At 40.7% G+C, this 22,834-nt stretch overlaps 1 protein-coding gene across 1 annotated transcript in view; it reads right to left on the bottom strand.

Annotated features, from left to right (window-relative positions):
- GNAQ (G protein subunit alpha q) overlaps positions 1-22,834 on the bottom strand; it is a 294,496-nt gene that overhangs the window by 174,377 nt on the left and 97,285 nt on the right. The window contains exon 2 of the mRNA XM_023627175.2: positions 19,616-19,800. Within this exon, the coding sequence (XP_023482943.1) occupies positions 19,616-19,800 (185 nt within the window). The remainder of the gene's footprint in view (positions 1-19,615; positions 19,801-22,834) is intronic.

Below are 22,834 nucleotides of genomic sequence, written 5' to 3'. Positions count from 1 at the left end.
GAACTGTGATAGGTGCTGTCGATTCAGTGGGAACAAAACACATAGGATCTCTGCCATCTCATTCTAGCAGAGCAAATTCTGCAAAGAGGAACTACCAGTCAAAAGAAAAGACAGAGTTTACATTTTGTTACATGCTGCCAAACTGCCCACTCTGAGGTTTGTTCAGCCCTTCCAGGGCCTCTTGTTCCCTGGGTTAGCAGACTCTTCAAAGCCACTTCTTGACTGAATCTGTTTCCTTGGCTCAACACGGTTCTTTACTAAGTCAATCAGTGGTCCGGGGTCACCACGCCATCTCAGGCCAGAGGGATTCCACATTCTGCCAGAACCACGTGTACAAAACCACAATCAAAAAAGCTGCTCCTGACCCTGCATCAGGGGACACTAAGATATTTACTGCAAAAGAAGCTTATTGCTAAAGGAAATGTCGGGCCTCTCTGGAGATCTAAATTATTCATGTTATACCTGTTCTCGCTTGTCATGGAAAATTGAGGGATAGCCATATGGAATCTTGCTGCCCAACAGGGCAGGCTGATAACATCTACTTGTAGTTAGATACAGGGCACACAGCTCTCCTCAGCAATTCACCTCAGGGTCACTCTCGTCACCAATTCCCAATTATCTGCACCCCAAGCAATTTTTCCCACAATCCTGACCCCCTGCCTCACTCACACCCCTCTTTCTCAGCAGATGATCTTGCCCACAGGTTCTGACGACATTCATTAGGACTGTCTGTTAAAAGCTGCCTTCTTCTCTACCTCAAAATTTCTAACTTCACCAGTTCTGTTTTCGCTTCCAACAGTTTCAGAGCAATGGGCAGCCTGCTTCTCCAGAGCTTTGCTTTTCTTCTCTGTAGGGTCCACAGTTTCCCTCTTTACCAGCAAATTTCCCCTGACCTATACACACACTCAGGTCTCTTCTTAAGTTAAAAAAAAACTCTCCCCCTCAAGCTGCCCTTTCTCCCCATGTCCACCCCCTCAGTCCTGGTTGTGCTTCTTGTCACCTCATTTCCCAGGTGTTCCTCCGGCTCCAGACAGCACCACCTGTCACACTCTGGCCTCACCTGTATTCTGAAAACAGACTCCCATGACCTCCTTCTCCTGCCCCTAGGCTCTGGGCAACTGCCTGGGCAGCTGGAATCAATGCTGGGAGTGTGGAATGAGGCTCCTCCCAGTCTGATCCCCCCCTACCTTTCCTCCAAACTGCCCACCTTGTGGTCTCCGGTCCTTCAAATTACTCGCCTTTCCCCAGAAGTGCCCTGTGCTCTCTTATTCTGCGCCTTTGCTCCTCACCTGCCCCCAGTGCCACTCATCTGTCAGAACCCGCCCCCCTTTTGTCAGGACCCAGTGCAAGCAACACCTGGCAGAACCTTTCCGGCAGAGCCACTCTCTTCGTCTTCACTCCCCCTCCCGGGATCTGGTAAACCTCTGTGCCCCTCACCGAACGGCCCTGAGACTACACCTGACTCACCCCTGTATTCCTCACACAGCTGGCCTAGAAATCCGGGTTTTGAATCCATCCTCCCTGTACTTTTGCAATTTCAGCTTAGTTACCTAGGTTTTCTGAATTCAGTTTCTTTATCAGGAAATGGGATTAATAATACCCACTTTTTAGCATTAGATTTAAATTAAATTTATTATAAGTCACTGGGTGAAGCAAAATGAAAGTCTCAGAATTTTCTGATACCTAGGGCAAGTTCCAAATATACTGAAAACATATCTTGTTTGCTTTCTACTTGCTGTCATCACAATTAATTTCCAAACACTATACTTCACCTGATGAAAAATATCCTTTTCTCATACTTATGGTCTAAGTTTCATCAAGCATGCTTTTCAATAATATTACTTTGGCTATTATGCATTATCACCTTCCTAATTAACATCTCATCCTTGTTGCAGACTTCATAATAAAAAGTGATGTGCGAACAGAGTTGAGAGGAATACCTTAACAAGTTATGATAGTAACAGATGAGAGGGATACTCGGTCTGACATGGGACATCAGCCAAAATGCTTACTTTTAAATGACAAGAAATTAAAAAAGGAAAGCAAGAATGTTAAAAATAATAAAGGAAAGCAGATCTAAATTGTTTGTAAAAAATCAATAATCCTGGGGCTGGCGCCGTGACCAAGTGGTTAAGTTCGCGTGCTCCGCTGCAGGCGGGCCGTGTTTTGTTGGTTTGAATCCTGGGCACGGACATGGCACTGCTCATCAAACCACGCTGAGGCAGCGTCCCACATGCCACAACTAGAAGGACCCACAGTGAAGAACACACAACTATGTACCGGGAGGCTTTGGGGAGAAAATGGAAAAAAATAAAATCTTAAAAAAAAAAATAATCAATAATCCACAAAATGTCATTGATGATGTGTTCTCATCTCAGATTTAAGAAGGAGGTTTACAAAATCTAAACTAGGGTAGAAAAATGAACACCAATTTGTTTCTGGATGAATCAGGACTAACTTGAATGGAGACTGAGATTTCACCTAGCTCTGTCCCTGGTGACCCTAGATGGTGTACAAGTGCTTCCAGATCAGCCAGCCCAGCTTCCTTAACCACGAGCCACAGTAACCGAGTTCACTTATTTCACAGCCCTCTTTGGCTTCACTTACCACCTCAACATGCAATCCGAGAGTTTCTGCTTTAATAATTTTGCAAGTTGGCCCAGTCCTCCATATCACATACAGCTCATAACCATAGGAGGAAGTAAAATTCGTAGCTGTCACCAATCTCCAGGCAGATATCACGGTCTGTGAGGTGGAAATCTGGGCAAGGCCAAGAAGGAGTGGCTGGTATCTGAGCTAGTCATGTCAGGAGTTGGAAGGCAGCATGAGCAATGTGGGTCAGAGGCCGTAAGGACAAACGTCAACTCAGAGTGGTAGGATCAGGCACTTAGGGATGAGAAGCAGACTGGACACAAAAGATTACGGTCGGAGGAAGTCCAGGTCTGACTCCACCTAAGTGGGCTTAGTCACAGGCACAGGACTCAGGCGGCAAGGATGGAGCCTGACAGCCAAGGCTGCCTGAGGAGAGCCAGCTGGGGAGCCAGGCAGCCTGCGTGCAAGGTTCATCAAGAGATGCCACACACCTGCTTTGCAACTCTGAATATTATTTCACCTCGCAAAGTCTCAGTTTCGGATTTAAGGAAGGGAGAGGCTAGTAGGAGGGCGTGTGACGAATAAAATGGGATACCTAGAGGAAGCTCCTAGGACATCTCCTATGTAGTGGGGACAAACAGCCCCAGGGGCTAAAGGTGATCTTCCACTCAGGCTCAGTCTGGTTTACAGGTAGGCAAGTGACCCGCCCCAGGAGAAGCTGGGAGGGAAAAGGAGGGGAAGCAAAATAATTTCTGAAACTGGACTTTCTAGTCCAAACCTATCATTAAAGCAGATGTGAGATACCTCACTTTTAAAGAGAGAGAAAAAAATGTCCAAAAGCAAGTTGTCATTTTTCAAACTGCAGCTCCAGGGTTGTAGGACTTCTGGGAGGTCACCTAAAAATTTGTTTCCTCACACCGAACAGCCAGGCTACATATGCCTTGCATGGTTTAGAGAAACAACAAAACAAAAACTCCTGTCAAATCATTTTCAAATTAATGGTAAAATGTCAATGCCCTTACAAGGACAGTGATAGATGACTTTTTGACTTTCCACATCTATTTGGATAATTTGGCAAGCCAGATATGACTTGCTGACCTAACATAAAGCCGAGCCCCTTCCCATGCGGGGCTGAACACTTGCTGGAGCAAGTTCATGGACGATGAATGATGCATCCCGCTTCATAGGGACCACGCAAGAGACGGAAAGCCTGGTCTCTCGTATCCCATTTTGCATACCTTGCTCTTAGTTAACAGATGACTGTGGAAACCATAAATAATCAATTTCCAGAACACAAAGGGATCTGGGTGATGGGGTTGACAGCAGTTCACATTTGCTTATGTTTTAAGAACAAGGCTCACAAAATAATTAGTGCTTAGGTCAAATAATTAGCAAGTCTTCAGAGCTGACCCAAATTAAAGTTGGCGTAGGCTAACATTCTTTTACATTTCTTTGACTCCAGAAAGCTGAACTGCATGAACACGTTTGAACATGATGCAAACGTGTTCTGCTTTCCTGCATCAATTGCTCAGAACAGTGTTTGTGATACGATCGCCAAGGAAGTAGCTAGATTCTATACAGACTCATGTCAAAAGAGACACACAAAGGAAGATAAACACACACACACACTGTAAGGAAATGAAATGCAAACTATAATAAAATATAGAACAGAGAGATACTGTTGATAAGAAATTTTCTAGCTTGGCTGTAGTATTCTATTCATTGACTAAAAAAATTAATCTCTTTCTGAAAATGATTCCTTTCTCAGAAAAAAAAGCTGCACATATTTGTTTTCTCCATGTCTATATTAAGAATGGCCCTTATTTCAAGTACTTATTCTCTATTACCAAGAAATAAAACTCAATCAGATATTAAAGGATAATAAAATCAAAATCCCTCATTCATTTAACATAGAACTTTGACTAACTGAATTAACAGATATATTTAAAACACTCATAACAGTATCATTAAATAAGAACTTTCATGATTATGCGTATTGCTATTCTAATAACAATACCTGTATTTACAAATACAAAATCACTTCTCTGATTATGACTATTGCTACAACAACCTGATTAAAATCAGAGCTGGGCTACCTTTCTCAAGGCAGTCCCAGACCTGCTGAACTAGGTTCTCTGTTGCCTGGGCGACTCCAGACTTTTCCAACATCAAAGAACCACTACCTCGGGCTTAGAGGAAATCTGTTCAGACCCTACAGAATGAAAGGATAAAACATCAAATTCCTCTTTTAGAATAAGTCTAGCCGTGTCCTTGGACAGTTGTCGGAAAATTGTATGAAGTAACTGCACACGGCCACTGGGCACAGGTGGGCTCTCTCTCACCTACAGGCTGATGATGCCCACGGAGAGATCTCAAACCAAACTCTTCAGGGGTGAACACCATTCAACACCCCTTTTGTATTCAGGAAACTTCTGTCCAAACAATCCTTGAAGGAGTCCCACTGGAGGTACTACCACACTTGTCCATGTTAAAAGAACCAAGGGGACACTGCTGAGCCACATCTGAGAAGGAGCAAGCAGGCCAGCCAGGGATTAAACACCTCGCTGGGCGATAGCTCGAGACACCTACGGAGACATCTGCTCTTCACCGAAACTCACTTTTTAAATGAAATAACCCATGCCAAGTGACCGTAACTGACATATAATTAGTATCCCCCAAAACATCAGAGGAGAACAGCCCCAGTTTAATGACTTGAGAATGTCACAATCTCTGAAGCGAATCTGGAAGGAAGTCTGTGGCCAACACTCAGGAGAAGAACCACATCACGAGCGTTAAAAAATGGAAACGGCAGTAGGAGTCTCACCTCTGAGACTGCAAAGACTTGACACTCAGAGTTGACAAGGACGTGGTAAAAATACTCAGACCCTACACTGAAATTTGGTATGATCTTTCAGGATGGCAATTTAGCAATCTTTATCAAAAGCTTTAAAAATACGTACACATTTCGAACCAGCAATTCCTTTTCCAGCAATTTATCCTGCAAGGATGTTCGTTATGGCACAAGGGAGAAAGTAAGTTTAAAAAAAAAAAAAAAAGAATTTGTGGTATATAGCCAATAAAAACAATCAGTATTTACACACAGGTCCACACTCCCTTATCTATAATCCGAAATCTCAAAAGTTCCCAGAACTGAAAGATGTTTTGTGTGATTCATTTATGGGAAACCGGGACCTAGTGCAAGGCTATTTACAGTCTTTATTCCACTAGCTATAAATATTAATATATTTTGCTGCTGAAATGTTAACATAATTTGATTACAGGAGACAACCCCATACCTCAATGGAGGTTTTATAAAATAGATAGTATATTTCTCATACTATCTTTCTAAAATCTAAAAAGAAAAACTTTGAAATGAGAAACAGTCAGCCCATGGAGTTTTGCTATGGGATAGTGAACCTATGTTTACATGCACATACCTAAATCTTAGTATGTTTGTATGTCATAATGTTCACAGTGGCTTTCTCACATGGTAAAATTACAAGCGATTTTTATATTCTTCTTTTGCTTTTATATGTTGTCTGAATTTCCCTTTTACAATGAGCACATTTATCTTTATATTTATAAAAATCAATGTATTTCCATTTGGGAAAAAGAAAAAAAAAATCTAGCCCTTATGAAAACACCCAACCAAATTCCTCAATTTCACATATTATAGCTACGCTTACATTACATAACTATGTATTCTATAATTTATAGTCAAGTGATTTTTCTGCTGAATAAGCTTTCCAGTCACTTCCTTGATTTGTGATTAAGTTTATCACAGAGTTGTGTCTTTACGTCATTTATAACAGTTGAGATTAAGACCCATGGGAAGTCCCAGAGGGCAGCAGGAGCTCAGACGCCAGCCCTGGCTCCCAGTAAAGATCTCTCCACGGGCAATTGTCGGACAACAGACAGACGCCCCACAGCGCCAACGTGTCACTGCGTGTACCACCCTTTATGGGGGAAGGAGGACAAAGAAAGGGAAATTACAAAAGGAAGAAAGAACATATATGCTTTCGTGCAGAAATCTCCACTGTGACTACAAATTTAAAAATTAAACAACTTTGTTGAGTATCTTATCTCTCCCCAATGAGACTACAAGTCCCCATAAGCAAAACACATGTTTCATACTACCTCTGGCCCTAACAGACATGAAAAATGCCTAGCTTTTTTATTTAACTAGATGTTAAATAATCATATTATTAATGGAAATATAAAGAAATAAAACGAGTGTGTAGTGAGGAAGCAGTAGTCAAATGATGGTGGTAAGAACTAAGAGTTTAAACGGCCCACGATAATCGCAGTATCACACAATCAGCTCTCTGATGAAATTCTGATTCCTTCATTCTGTAATATTCACTGCACCTGACCGTCGGTCAGGCACTGTGCTAGGTACTGGGACACAGTAGTGAGCTGGGCTGAAATGGTGGAAAAGAGGTGGAGGGGCCGCAGAGAACTCCACTTACTCTTTCTAAGGAGGAAATTAAATATGGGTGTCTGGGCGCCAAAGGTGTTCACAGAGTCAAGCACATGAGTTGCCTTTTGGGAATTATTAAGCCCAACTCTGGTTTTAAAATGCAGCCCCATAAACTTACAAGTGAGCGATCTGGGACACACATTTTAAACACTTTTCATCTGTGAAATTAGAATACTACTATGTATACCTCACACTTTCAAGCATATTAAATACCCGACATTGTGTTGGGTCCAGAAGCTAGACAAAGGTTATTTCTCCCCCCTTTCTTCCCCTCCCTTCCCTCCTCCTCACTGGACTAGCTGCCCCCTCTTAGTTGCAAACACCCAGGAGTCGAGATAACAAGACACCATGACCATTAGAGTCAGTGCTCCTTGATCCCAGCACTCCCAACAACCTATGAACCCCTTTAGGGTCCCCACCATCACTTACATTCTAGACCAGCTGTCTTAGGTCTTAGGGCCTATCAGAGGCCAGGCCACTGCTTCCTGGAAACCACTGGTGTACCCGATAATGGGAACCCATGCCTCATTCTTGGATCACAGCCTCTTCAGTATTTTCAAACAATCAGCAATTTCTCTTCCCACATTCTGTGCTTTCCCCAAAGGCCCATAGGTTTCTCCTGACCCAGCACTTTCAGGGAAGAATTTGACAACAACGATTCAGTGGACGCTTACTATGCTGATGTTATTATCCTAAAAGTTGTGCATCTATATTCTCTCATTAATGCCTACATTGACTATACGAAGTGGGTACCATTATCATCTCACTTTTCAGATAAGGAAGACACAGCTTAGAAAGTTTAAGTAACTTGCTGAATGTCCTTTGGTAAAATCCTATTGAAATATAAGTTCTGGAACCTTCTCTCCAAAAGTTAGCCCACTGATGATTTCATATTGCCTCTGGGAGTGGAGAGTCACTTATTTCAAAGATGGCTCTACTTCAGGCAACTTCCACATCACCTGGGGAACTTGCTGGGAAAGCAGAATCTCGGGCCTACACAAGGTCCCCTGAAACACAATCTGCATTTTAACAAGATTTCCACATGATTTATACACACAGTAAAGTTTGAGAAGCACTGTTCTAGAACATAAAATCAGTGTTCCCAACCTCATATTCAGTTAGAATGATCCAAAGCTGCCATTGGACTATACAGCACCTTTTACGCAAATTAGAAAAAGGCATCCTATTTGCATATAGCATTTGGCAAAATGATAGTGTTATTGTACAAAGAAAAGGGCAACTCTTCCTTGGGGCCAAACTTCTCCCCCATGGCTGGGCTCAAACTGCATAGTATCTACAGAGACCATCCACAAAGTAGCCGGTATTGGCCATTTTATGCCAATATCGTACTCTCTGAAGCGAAGAAGGATCTTCATACCGCACATATTGCACTTGGCCCTGCTAAGACCTAAATTCCTAAAACTCTGACAGCATTGCTAACACTGAATTTTCAATTACAATACGAAATACAGGACTGAAGTCAATTGAAGGATAATGAAGTCCAAAAGCACTTTAACACCTAACTCTAGCGAGGGTTTGCCTGCAGTGTACTATAACCGAACAGCTCCACACTCGCATCCCTTTGTCCTGGGCACAGCCTATTAACAGGGAGTAAAATGGTTAAAAAAAGGTCTAGAGAGTAAAAACCAGGCTAGTGCCCTCAAGAACGCACAAAGAGAACAATCACCTGAAGAGCCAAACTCCCACCCCAGACTCACTGACTGTAAGGACGGCTCACCGTCTCCCAGACATGCCAACACCTACTACAGTTAGACTCTTCTTTTTAGATCAAAACTGTTATACTTTTTACCACAGAGGATGTGTGTATATTCAAAGAAGCAGAAAACATACCAACCAATCTAACTCTTGTACATTCAGAAGTAATATCAAGTGTCTTGATATATGCTGGTAATACCCTTCCTCTAAACCATTTTTCATTTTAAATAAATAAAACAGGATTGTAGAAAATTGCATGATTGTGCAAAGCAGTGGTAGCAGCAACTTAGAGGTACCTTCTTAGCACATTCACTTTGGGAAACATAAAATCAGGAAAATAAACGCGTTCAAAGTCTTAAGTCTACCATGTATCAGCCAAAATTAGTAATCATAACTCTTAATGAAACACTTTTTTATCCTTTGAAAAGGAAGTGTCATAATATACCACGACATTATTTTTTAAAGTGCATTTTCTTGCCGATATTCATGTTTGGATGCACGCATGTGTACTCAGGAAGATCAGGCGTATATTAACAATATACTCCTTAAAAGCACAATTATGTAGCAGGTGTAAGCGATTTTGAGCAAAACAATATAGTGAAGAATAAAAGTACAGTTTCTTCTAGAAACTAAGATTTCAGGCCTTGATACATGGGACTTAGATAAGCAAAACCGTTGCTTTGCCAAATCCTAAGCAAGCCCTGCCCCAAATGTCCACAATAGCGAAAGTCAATCCAGAGCTGAAGATATTTCCTCAGTGGGGTGAGAATGAGAAGGGAAAGTACGAGCATTTCTCACACCCTCAATAAACCCCTTCAGACTTCTTAGGCTTTCACTTTCCTTAGTTCCAACAAATATATTTGCCTCTCTAATTGAAAATACATGCATTGTTTTAAAATTACAGGGGAAAATCATGCATTACTTGGTTTAAAAGAACAAGGAAAGTATTTATGTGATGCTTTGCCAGGAGTTAATTAAAAACAGCCAAATGACCAGATTCACAACTTCCTACTAAAATGTATTAAACTATGCCACATGTATTTTATACAGCAGCTGTCAGTCCCTGGACGTGCAAGCTCTGAGCAGCCGAGAGAGGTTTAGAGGGAGATTACTGAAGCAGAGGTCTCTCGTGTGTTTGGACAAATTGGTGATGTTCCTTAGAGCCCTCACTATTTTCTTTTTGAAAAACAGCTAAATTGGTTTATGCTAACTAGCACACAGGAGATATTTAGTAAATGTATGTTGAATGACTAAATGAGAGAACATCATCTCCATTTAACAATGGACAACATTTCAACTTTTTCATAGAGTCTATAATTTAATTCTCACAACACATTGTGAAGCAGGCATTACACTCACCACTATTTTATAGATAAGGAAACTGGAATGCAGACAGATTAATCTGCTCAATATCACAGTGATTCTACTGTAGTGCTAGCTTCCAAACCAAGTTGTGTCTGACTCTGACCAGTGTGTTCTCACACAGTATATACATAGAACATAAAAGTCCATCATATAGTAAACGAATGTTCATTCATTCATTCATTCATTCAACAAACAGTAGAACTATGTGCCAACTACTCTGCTAGGTTTAAATAATTAAAGCCCTATCTCGGACCTCAAGTGTGAATTTTCTTCCTTTCATCCAATTTTAAACAATGTGGATTAGCTGAGACACGAGATGAGTTATTTCCAGATGAGATGGGCCGCAGAGCAGACTGGGCACTGGTAAGCTGAGGAAACATTATCTGAAGACAGTCATCACATAAGTACAACATGGAGAGGATGCTGGTCTTTTAGCTATTTCATCCCCACATATATAAACAGTGTCCAAAGGTCATTTCTAATGCACAAGTCAACAATCACATATGAGTGTGTGCATACCTATGTGTGTGGGGATACCTATGTCTACAGTTCTGTCTGTGCTTAAAACCCCTACACTTCACCAAAATGAGCTGATTCTCAATATCCTCATTAAAACATAAATGATTAAAAATTTTACATAACAGGATTAAAATACTATTGTTAACAAAAAGGCAAAACCAGCCTGCACTACCTTCTTCCCTAACTATAGCTCCCATATCGAGCCACACTAGATGGTCTATTTCCAAGACAGCTAGAGACCACGGAACAAAAAAAAGAAATCCAGGTAAGCCTGTTCAATCCTTCTAACAAGCTATGGATAGTGAAGATATGAAATAATAAGGGATTCTGGTGCCAAATCAGCCAAATCTGAGTGGTGCAGAGCAACGCTGGCCCAAAAAGGCATTAGTGGAAGGGGAACTTGGTAGAACCCCACTGCACTCATAGGTCAGCTCCCACTCTTGTTAAAAGAATGCTAAAGCGAGAAGAACATGACCCCACTGAATGATGACGAAGTCACACAGCAGCTCCATCACCCTTTGTAAATGAGGTAATTAATAATAAAAATGTCATGTTACTAATCTAGGGAAAATAGACATCCTTGTACTGTGCTGTGCAGCCAACATAGGCTGAACAAGGAAATAAACTGAGATGCCAAAGAAGGGGAGGATGTTTGTGTTATAGACAATTATATTTGGATTCAGCCTGGGAAACCTACCCATTAGTGAAAGAAATGTTTTTCCTTAAAGGTACCTGTAATTACAAGTGAATATATTCAGCTCTTGTACAACTTTGAAGAAGAAAATTAAAGCAGAATGACTTATACTGTCAAATACTAAACTCACTGCAAAGCTTAGTCATTAATAGAGTGTAGTATTCACACAAAGACATACAAAATAGACGAATGGATCAGAATAGAGAGCTCAGAAACAAACACACATATACCTTCACTTGATTTGTAACAAAGGTGACAAAACACTGCATTGTACTGGGTAAAGTATGGTCTTTTCAATAAACGACTTGGGTTAATTACATATCTATACAAAAAAAAATAAAACTTGACCCCCCAGGAAGTTTATGTTGGCATTATTTATAATAGCCAGAAATACCCAAATTTATATTAACAATAGGATAAATAAATATATAAACAAACTGCAGCATATTTATAAAATGGAGTATTACACAACTGTGTTGTCTAATAGCGTAGCCACTAGTCACATATAAATGTAAACGTAAATTAAAAAGATTAAATAAAAGTAAAAATTCAGTTCTTCAGTCACACTGGCCACATTTCACGGGCTCAAGAGTCACGTGTGACTGGTGACTACTGTATTGTATAGCACAAAAAATCTTCATAAAGCTCTATGGGCACTGCTATTACACAGCAAGGAGAAAAAATGAATTACAAGTAACACCATGGGGGAATTCCACAAATGCAATGTTGAACAAAATAAATGAGATACAAATGAATATATACTATATGCTTCCATTCATACAAAGTTCAAATACTAATCTACCTTATTAGAAGTTAGGACAGTGGTGACCCCTCGGGAGCTGGGAGTATTGACTGGAAGGGAGCAAGAGAAGGCTTCTGAATTTCTGGTCATGTTCATGCAGATCAACAGATCTAGATGTCAATGTGTTCACAACGGAAAAATACAGGGGCCTCAATACTGATGATGTGTGTACTTCTCTGTATGTAAAAATTACTCCCCCCTCCCCCCAAAGCAAAGAAAAGAGAAATCAGCCTCAGTCTATTGTTGAAGACTTTATTTTAGCTTCAGAGTCCTCCTCTGATGAAACTGAACTCAAGATACTCACCCTGGATAAATGATATGGCATGCTTCGGGGTTATGGATTCATTTTAGCCAAGAAGAAGGGATTTAAAAAATCGCATATTCATCTGTTTTTACATGGCCATCACTGAAATAAAATGAATAAAGAACTGCAATGCAATGACACATAGAGAGAGTAAGAAGAAGAAAATGTGGGCAGGTAGTATTTGGAAGATACTAAAAGAGAAAAGAAAGTATACAAAGGGATTTTGAAAGCTGATACAGGTACCGGGGAATCAATGGTGATTCAACTCCAGCAAGGGTCTTAGAGAGAAGGGAGAAAGTGGGACATCAACCTCAGCAAAGGAGGTGGTTGATGGATCAAGTCGGTCATGAAAAGTCTCTAGATTCCTTCAGACTAGTTATCAGAAATTCTCAAAGGTTTGTAGAAGCAGGGGTAGAAAGTTTCCCTATGAAAAAGGGCAGGCTGTCTTTGGTGGCCAGTAGCCAACAAGCCAATTAAAATAACTATCACTAACAATACCCACAAAACCTGCAACGGATTTTAGACTGTGAACGCTGTTAAAGAACAAAACAAAACAAAAAAACTTACATAGATATAAATATCGTAATCACTCACGGGATTCAGACGCAGAGAATGAAAAATCTCCACTTGGTTAGACTACTGTCAAAAGAAATCTGTTTTAATTTTCATAAGTGGTCTAGAACAGACAAAGTTCAAGAAAAGGTAGGAGCTTTAAATTATAACAACGGCACTTTAACAAGAGCTTCATGTCTTTGTTAAAGGGTCTTGGACTCGGAGAATCAGCAGGAGGAAAAACAGCGTCAGGAAGGATTTCAGAGGCTGTTTAGTCCATCCCTTGTCTTATTTCAGCAAAATTGCCTTAAAGAATTTCGCATGTTAAAAATACATTCTATTTTTGAACACATCCAGATAAGGAGATTTCTCTACCTCCCTTTGGTATCCCATTTCAATGACTGTCACTCTGAGGGAAGTTCTCCTTAGATACCTCCTAAATCTGGTCACGCTGTAAGTTATTTGCTGTTTGTTTTATTTTTAGTAAAGATGGAAGATCAGTAGTATTTGTTCTCTCTATGAAGACAATTCATCCTTTAATAACTTCCGAACTCTTTATCATTTGCAACATATTTTCACACACATTGTATTTAACACTTGAAACAACACTATTATTATCTGTCCCATTTTACAGATGAGGAAATTCAGACTCAGAGAGTAAAGATGCTCAGGCATAGGGAGGAAATGTGACAATCCCAGGGTTACTCAGCCACTCAGTGGTTGGGCTCACATTCAGCTACTTACTTCCTGTCTAAGTATTACTAGGTCACTAACCCCTCAGCCTTCCCCCACCCTGAACAGGTCCAGAATGAGAAATTGTGTTTTAGGACAGACTTAGCAAATGCTGAGCAAGAGTGGAGGCATCTATAGAGAATCTATGTGTTATTTCATTTTCTAAATTGATGGTGCGATTTTGCAGTGGATAATGTGCTTTGCACCAGCGTCACTTCCCTTTCTTCTATTAACTGTACCCAGAACCTCAGGGACTGTCAATCAAATTGCCCAGCCTCGTCCAAAGAGCTAGCACAGAATCCAGGCTAGACCAGTCAGGCAAGTTTTCCCAGGAATTTGACTCCTGCGTGGAGTGACAGATGACTGAAAACGGCCAGAGTTCATCCTTCTCACAGAGGAGTTTCCCAACTTGCTCTGGTTTCTAAGAGCTGGTCCTTCAGCTTCTCCTCATTATTCCCATAAGCTCTTTCTCCACTTAATGAGTTAGCTGCCGTTGGCTTCTGTTGTTTGCAAGCAGAGAACCTTGACTGATAGAACTCTTCAGAGGAATAGATTAAAATAAATACTTATTAAGCTCTGCTTTTACAATGTGTTTATTATACAGGTGAGAAATATTAAAATGAAATCAGTCAGCATTTTGTAAACTAAGAAAATTCCCTCATGTTGAAAAAAGTAATCCAGTAATTTCTTGTTCAACTGATCAAAGGCAAGAATAAACTGCCAAGTTCTCCAGGATCTTGGCTATATTTTTCTTTTGAAAAATGGCTTCTGGAATCTTAGATTTCTCAGGAAGTACAGAAAATTCAGAAAGCTGTAAACGTGTTTAATGAGGCACTTTCCCTGTGACAAGTCATTTCTTAGAAGAGTTCAGGGAGGACAAGAGGTACTATAGCGACATGTCCTCTTAGAGCCTCTCCTCCCAGGAGAAAGGAAACACAGGTGCCAGGCTTGGAAATGCCTGGCTAAGTCAGTCCAAGGCAGCTGCAGCCTCGCTGCTATGTAAGCCCTGGTCATCAGGACTTCCAAGTCTAAAAGTAGAAACCAGAACAGAAGAAAAGGTGAAACGTCCACCCAAAACCCGCGTGCAGCTGGGTTCTACTCAATAACCGTCTTGAGTTCACTACCTGAAGAAGCATTGCATCTGATTCTTTTCTCTTCCTGGGATTGGCAGAGGGAACAAAGCCTGTCAATTGTTTGAAATTGCCATAAGAATCCCTTGATTTTTCTGTTCACAGAAATTACAAGCCGACAATAAACGGATACCAGGATCTACCATCTGGAGTAATCCACTCAATGAACAAAAGCTCCTACAACATTCATGGCATGTTGTGGAGGAGACAACAAATTATAAATCAAGAAGCTTGCTTACTGTAAGGTAATTTGCAATCTGACTGAGAAAATAAGGCATGCACATATGAAATAACAACCACAGGCGATGCAGCAAGAATGCCAACTGCCAGGTAGACACAATAAGTACGTGAAAATCAGGGCTTCCAAACCCCAGGATCTACTTCCCCAGCTGTAATTCAAGACAGTTCTTAGTCATGTCAGCACAGAAACTTATCTGTTCCTTTTTATTAAGAGCTGATTTCAGCATCAATGCAAAGAATAATCAAAGGAGTATGTCTGTACAAGATAGGAAACCATAAATAATAGTGATGAAAATTCTCCCTTTTGGAAAGTAAGAAATGATGGAGTCATCTCACAGTTGAATGCCTTGCACCTAGTGAAAACAAATGTATCTTTTGATTTGACTAAGCAAATATTTAATCCCTTTTAACACCAGCTATCAACAGTTGTGTTTAGGGAAACGGCAAAGTACTACTTAGGAATAAACCAACCCGAGCTCACAGTACATTCAGAAGTCCTCAAGCGTTTTCTCTCACCTGGGCTGAGTCCAAGCAGCTCACCTATAAACATTACTTGTCTGGCAAAGAAAGTCCAAGAATAGGATAGCAGATACACATGCAACCAAGAATTCATCTCTATTTTGGTAAAAGTTTGAAATTTACTACAAGCTACTCCCCAACTGGCAATTCCTGGAACACTGCATAAGATCTACAAAGAGACATGATGCCACGCCATTATCTCGGCAGACACTGTGGCCTGGGCTTCCCCTGACCACTGCACTGGCCCCCAAGCTAACCAGCAGGACTCCCGATTCAACGCAAAACACTAACACAGAAGCAAAGGAAATTTCAGTATTCAGACAGGGCATTCCCATAGCTAGAACCAACTTCACAGCAAACGAATCTGTAAACGATTTCCCAGTTAAGAACAGGCCATATCATTTGTAAGTTATGTTTTGCTTTATAAAATACATGAACTCAGAAGCAAGTACAAAGTTAGGCTGGACAATACTGGAAAGTGTTTGTTTTTATTTATGCTAATACTACCATAGATTATGGCTAATGTGACAATAGGAGCAAAGAAGCTTTTTAAAAAACTAAATGGTTATTTATTTTATATCTTTAGTGTCACAGAATAATATAAATCATAATGCACTGTTTCCAAGTAATTGCTAACAAAACATATACCAAGTCCTTTAAACTATTTGAAAAATACTGGAGCATACTGTAACCAGAAACTTCTGTAGAAAATTCTAACCAAAACAAAATATTATTAAATAAGTATCATAAATACAAGAAAATAAAATTCAAACTTCTTAGCCTGGATTCAAAATCTTTCAGAAGCACATTCTAAACCATTTTTTGGTTCTTGTTTTCCAGTTCTCTTCTATAAGAACTCTTTTCAAGTTAAACTGTAAGATTTACACATTGCATGCACACTACTTCTCCTGAAAATTTACTCCAGCCATCTTCCTCCTAAAAGTGCCCTGCCCTCAGCTATGCCCTTGCCGCATTCTGGACTGTAAATTTCTGCCTAACCCTGATTAAACTTCTCTGTATCCCTGACAGCCCATTGCATTTATTTCCTTATGGATATACAACAATTTCAACAGCTATCTGTTGATTCGAATAATCATTTCAACAACTTGAGGGCAGAAGAGACTTCCAGTTGTTTAAGCTTATAAATGATTTACCTATTTTAACAAGTATTTTTTGAGCACCAAGTATGTACAAACTACAATGCCAGGGACATTGAAGAATACCAAAATGGAACTGACGCAAGATTTACTGTCAAAGAACTTCACGTCTAGTCAGGAAAACAAGATCAATACCCAAATCATCATAATTAATACAAGCCAGACAATTATAAATACTCCACTGTGGGTTCTGCTAAAGGAGGGTGGGATTACTTAGTACTGGGGGGAGCAGAGAAGAACTCTAGGAGGAAGCGGCAGTGGGTGGAACAGGAAGGAGAAGACATTATTTCCTTAATCAGCGTTAACAAAAGCAAGGAGTAGGCAGAGCTCAGGAAGTTAGTTAACGGATGAAACAGGGGTGATGCTTTAGAATATGTATATGTTGGACAGAAAATGGAACAAATGTGAAAGTAATCTATATTATGAATTAAAGGGGATTAGACATATTAAAGAATTCAGAGGTCAGCACACACATTAGGCAGTACATTAGGCAACCAAAAGACGTGGGAAGACTTCACAGGACAATCATGATATCTGAGAAAAATTGTATATTATAACTCTCTATGATGTTGATTTTTAACTGAATGGTATTCATCACTGTAAAGTCTACTGAACTAGAATTGATACAAAGAGCTCAAATAACATACATTATTAAATATTCTTCAGTGTATTATGTGAATAAGGCCTAAATTCCATTCCAACTTCTACATCTATATAAACTGTACAATAAATGATCTTCATATGAAAATCTAACATCAAGGCAAGATCCTGAAGGATTCTTCTGGAGCATCCAAGAAAGGTGATTTCTGGGATAATTTAGGGAGATTGTATTATATTGTAATGTAAACTGGCAATACATGTGTGTATTATATATACACATATACATGTATCAACCACACCACACATGTGGTAACTCAGCCAAAATTCATCAGATCATCATATTATCAACGAACTGTTGGTTGGGAAAGTCATTAGCATAAAAAAAAATTCCTTCAATGGAATTGTCTCACAAGTGCAACAAAACAAGCATGCTGCCTGCTTCAGAAACTCATTACATTAAGATTTGTTAAGGGGGCAAAACCCTGATCCTTTTAAATTCAGACTGCTTAGACATGGACACAGCCTCATCTGGTTCCATGTTCCCAGGCTCACAACTGCCCGGGTCTTTGCCGCTCTTGAGAGCAGAAGTAGGAAGGAGCATTTGTGGAGGGTCTCTCTGTGATCTGTGGAGATTCTCTTGTTGCCATCCAAAAACTAAGTGTGAGAGTATCAGTTAGATAAGAAACAGTTAGTTAATTTCAAGGAACCATCCAAGAAAAAGAAATGCCTGATTTTAAGATGATCTGTACAATATTTAGAACCTTCTAGATGGTTACAGAAGTGGAGATACACAGAATTGCTTTATTTACCTATGATTCATTTTTGTGAGTTAAATGTCAGTCTATGAGTCACAGCGGGCATGCTAACTTGTTGCTATTATCTATTGATCCTGGTATATGGAAATATCCTTAAGAGCAGATGATGAAAAGTACTGAAAGAGTGAAAGTTCTGATGGAAGGCCCTAAAAAATCATAGGTACAAATGTAGTGTTTTGTCAACAAGAGATGAAGTTTTACCAGCTTACATAAGATCAGCACCTAGAAGCCCCAGGGAGCAGAGACTGCACCCATCACTGGATGCACTGATTAACAGCAAGGGAAGAAAGCAGACTATGAGACATTTCCACAAATCCCAAATAGATCTCCCTTCCCTCGGCGGGGGCCCTGCACTGCCTGTCACTCCCTGACGTTTGCCCAGGAGCTAAATGCAGGACAAATGCAGCGTAACTGAATCTGGAGCCGCCCTCGGACGCACCACCCCTGTTTGGCATCACGGAGCTATGATATTGGGAGGATGAGCAATTACAGCATTTGTTTTCACTTGAATAAGAAACCTGGTTTTCTATTCCAACTGAGAGATAATCCTGGATATTGGGAAAGTTTGCTTACTTTCTAAAAAGCTGAATATTTAGATTTTTTTCCCCTAACCCTTTCTCAAGTGATTTTTAGAAGTTTCCATTACTTTAACACAATTGCAGGGAAACGTATTTGAAAGGTTATTGGAAGTGACAGATGGACTTATTTTGAAATAAAATTCAGTCTGTGGTACTACTGAAAGGAAGTCACGAAATCCAAAATTAAACTGGACAGAATGGTCTGAAGCTGTTTTCGTTCTTCATGCAAGGAAGCACAAAGAGTGGGAGGTTGAAGCAAGGCCACTGCCTCTTCTCTGAGTTCCCTCACTCTGGTCTATTTCTCTTGAATTATAAACTTTTTTTTTTTTCCTTTGCTGAGGAAGATTAGCCCTGAGCTAACATCCTTGCCAATCTTTATTTATTTTTTTTTCTTTTAGTATGTGGGCTGCCAGCATAGCATGGCTGCTAACAGAGTGGTATAGGTCCACACCCAGGGACCAAACCCAGGCTGCTGAAGCAGAGCGCACTGAACTTAATCACTAGGCCACCAGGGATGGCCCCATAAACTGTCTTCTTAATGTAATGTGTGCCCCTAAATTTTACACCTTGATTTATCAACAAACATCCAAATATGTGTTTCACTGATATCACTAAGAACACAACTCCAATTTTTTATAGATGTGACTTCAAAGACTTAAAGAAAAAAAAATTTATAAACTTATCGAACCGTTCAAAGTCCCATTTAGGATGAGATGAAAAACGTACATTTCAAAAACCCACTATGCATCCCAGAAGCATGAAGAGACCATGTGCACCATGAATGGCTTTGCCAGCAGTTCCCATGAGGAGCCACACCTACCTTATTGTGCTCGTACTTGTAGGGGATCTTGAGCGTGTCCATGGCTCTGATCATGGCCTGCATGGCTGTGAAGATGTTCTGGTACACCAGTTTGGTGAAGCCCCTTTTGTCTTCATCAGAGTATCCTGACCCGTGGATGATTCTCATCTGCTTGATAAACGTACTCTTGCCACTCTCTCCAGTCCCTGAAAGATGGACAACAGCAGCTCATCAGACCATGACACCTTCTCACTGTCTCCCAGTCAACGAAACCAGAAAAGGCAGCTGGGACTCGACATTCCCCAACGGCCTGCTGAGGGGAGCATCTCAGGAGCACGGCATTGCTACAGGTGGAAACACCACCTCCAGTGAATGATCAGCAAAGTCGGAGGGTGAGAGTCCATTTCAGAGGCAGATGGGCTTAAAAAATAATGTCACCTCTTTGGAAGCCATTCAGCTTGGAATTTTGACAGTGATTTGTAACCACATCATCTTATAAGAAACACAACGAAAACAGCATCAAGGCTGGGATGTGTAGCCAGCATTTGGATCTGGAAATGACAATGTGCTTATGCCAGTGCTGTTCAGAGAGCAGTAAGAGAAAACTGCCTGAAAATGTCTCGACATCTTCTCTTATTTTAAAATGGGGTATACCAGGAGCATAGTATCCAGATGAGATAAGAATCAGGATTTTTCTGGACAGCAAATATCAACTGGATTTATTTCTGCGGGGTTTGGTCGGCTGAGTTATTTCAAGGAATCACCTAATTCAGAGAATACCGAGTGACTCGTTCCTTCTGCCCATTCTTGACCAATAACAGGATACAGAAATTTACTGTTACTGGATTTCTTCCTTCTGCGCTGTCTCATTTTTCCCTTCTTCAGTACTATTTTTCTGTTACCATAAGCCTGAAGGTAATCCTAACAAAACTGTGAATGTCCGTGGGAAGCAGGAAAGATGGAAAGATGAGATCATTTCACTGAGTGACAACATAGTTCTTCCACAAGAAACCTCAAACTATAAATCTAAAAATCTCATTTTTCTAAATATATGTGGCTTTTTTCATATATTACTTCACTTCTGAATATTTCTCACCCACTTTCAAATTTCCTTGTGATTTCCAAAACAATAAATATCTTTATGTTCCCCTAAACAAGGTGGGGAAAAAAACTAAAAGTATCTATTTGGATATTAAATATAGAAGAATATAATAATAAAACACAGGATGACCACAGCCTCCTTACTGCCATTTCCTGTCTATAAGGCACTAAGAAGAAAAAAAAGCAGAAAACTAAAAACTAGGAATACAACATCTGTCCTAATTTCGTTTTGTTTTTCTGGTGGTTGGATTTCATTACTAGCTCTATAAACAATCACAAAAATTCAAATCAGTATCACAGTTTTCATAGAAGCACTCCTAAGTGACTGCAGATGTCCTGGTAAACACAGAAGGCTCACTCAGCCCCAGAGCCCTGCGGTCGCCAACTCCTTTATCACTTTCATATGACTTTTAACAGAGATCTGGAATTCCCTGAAGTAGAAAGTTAACACTGCAGTGTGAAGCTATCAACCCATTTCAACAAGAGTAATCCAAAGAATTTTAAATGGACATTTCATAATCCCAACCATGAATACTGGAAAAAAACAAAAGGATCTAAATAGCAGAATCTCTAATAGAAATAAAGCTATGAATTTGCATCTCATTATCAATCAACAATTTATAGAAAGAACCTAGTATCTTTACTCTCCCAAGCAATTGAAAGTACTTAAGATCCAGATGGCTTCTCTGTTTATTACCCTATCTCAGAGCCAAGGGCTTGCTCTGAGGGCCCAACTACAGACAGAATCAACAAATCAGAATCTCTGCCAGTTTTTTCCACAACAAAAACAAGAAGAAATCTTAGTATGTGAGGTTGACCGTATGAGAAGAAAAGGAAAGCGAATCAGGCAATAGAGCTTCTATCTTCTGGCTCTTTAAGAAGCTTTTATATACTCACCCCCTAAAAATAAAAACAAGGAAGCAAGGGACGAAGTATAAACTCCATTGGCTTGTGTTTCACTTAAGTCACGTTAGGCAAGAGCAGACAACACTTGCCACCTCTCTGGATTGACCCTAAGGCCCTGGGCATCCACTAATGAAGAATCCAAACAGGCAGAAGACAGGACGAGGAATGAATGGGGAGACGTTAAGAGGGAAGAAAAAGAAATCCAAAAGTCAACCCCAAAGTAAGATATTTTCCTGTTGCCCCATGACACACCCAGGGATCCTCTCTGTATTTCCTCATCTTGCTTGGTGCCCCAGGGCCGGACCAGTAAGGATTCCATATGAACAGCTCTCTTGTCCTCAGTCTTCTGCGGTGTTTAGTCCACAGGAGACACCAGGAGACCAGAGAGCAGGAGAACAAGGAAGCGGCATTTATCCCCCCAGCTCCTTCCCTGCAAGGGCACCACTGATGCACTGTGTTCCCTCCAAAAGGCCCCAGCTCCTGCTGGGTGGCCCCCTCCAGACAGCTGCCCTCTCTGGGCTCCTCTAACTGCTCCCGCCCCCTGCCGGCCCCTGGTTACCCGATAGCCCTCAATGGTAACCTATACCTGGCCCACACCTTCGTGAACATCAGTGTACAAAACTCTCCTCAGTCACTCAGTTGGAGGGTGCCGTTTGTTTCCTGCTGGGACCTTGACGGGTACAAATATCAAAAGGACAGCAGGGCAGCTTAGTAAAATGAAGAGCTGGAAGGCAAGGGAATGGAGGTCCTCTGCATCTTCTTCCTCTGCCCCTTCTCTATAAATCTTATTTATAAGGTCCTCTCTAGTTTATAAAGTGCTTCTGGTCACTAACTCACTCTTCTAACACTCTGCTGGAGGCCAATCAGTGAAGGAATGACAGAGCCCAAACTAGAACCAGGGCTCCTGGCTCTCCCCTAAAAGTACTACTAAATCCAGTACTTGTCCCCCAAAGCGTGCAGACGTGCGCCTTCCCGCCCTCCCACACACTTTCAGACCAATCTCCGACACAGACAGGAGAAACAGCGGTCTCCGGCTCCTGAGCATGCTTCCTCTGGTAAAGGAAGCCAAAAGAAAGGCGTGCTCTATCCTTTATACTTTACCACTTTGAAACACACAGTCACTTTATCCTCTCAAAACTCAGCGAGACAGATGTCTTCACCCTCGTTTCATGGAAAAGAAAAGGCCCTGGAGAGGTGAGACATGAGGGCTCAGATGACGGCCAGGAACGGGCA

Source organism: Equus caballus, chromosome 23 (assembly GCF_041296265.1).
Source record: "Equus caballus isolate H_3958 breed thoroughbred chromosome 23, TB-T2T, whole genome shotgun sequence".
NCBI classification, from domain to species: domain Eukaryota; kingdom Metazoa; phylum Chordata; class Mammalia; order Perissodactyla; family Equidae; genus Equus; species Equus caballus.
This window is presented reverse-complemented; position numbering and strand designations above follow the sequence as displayed.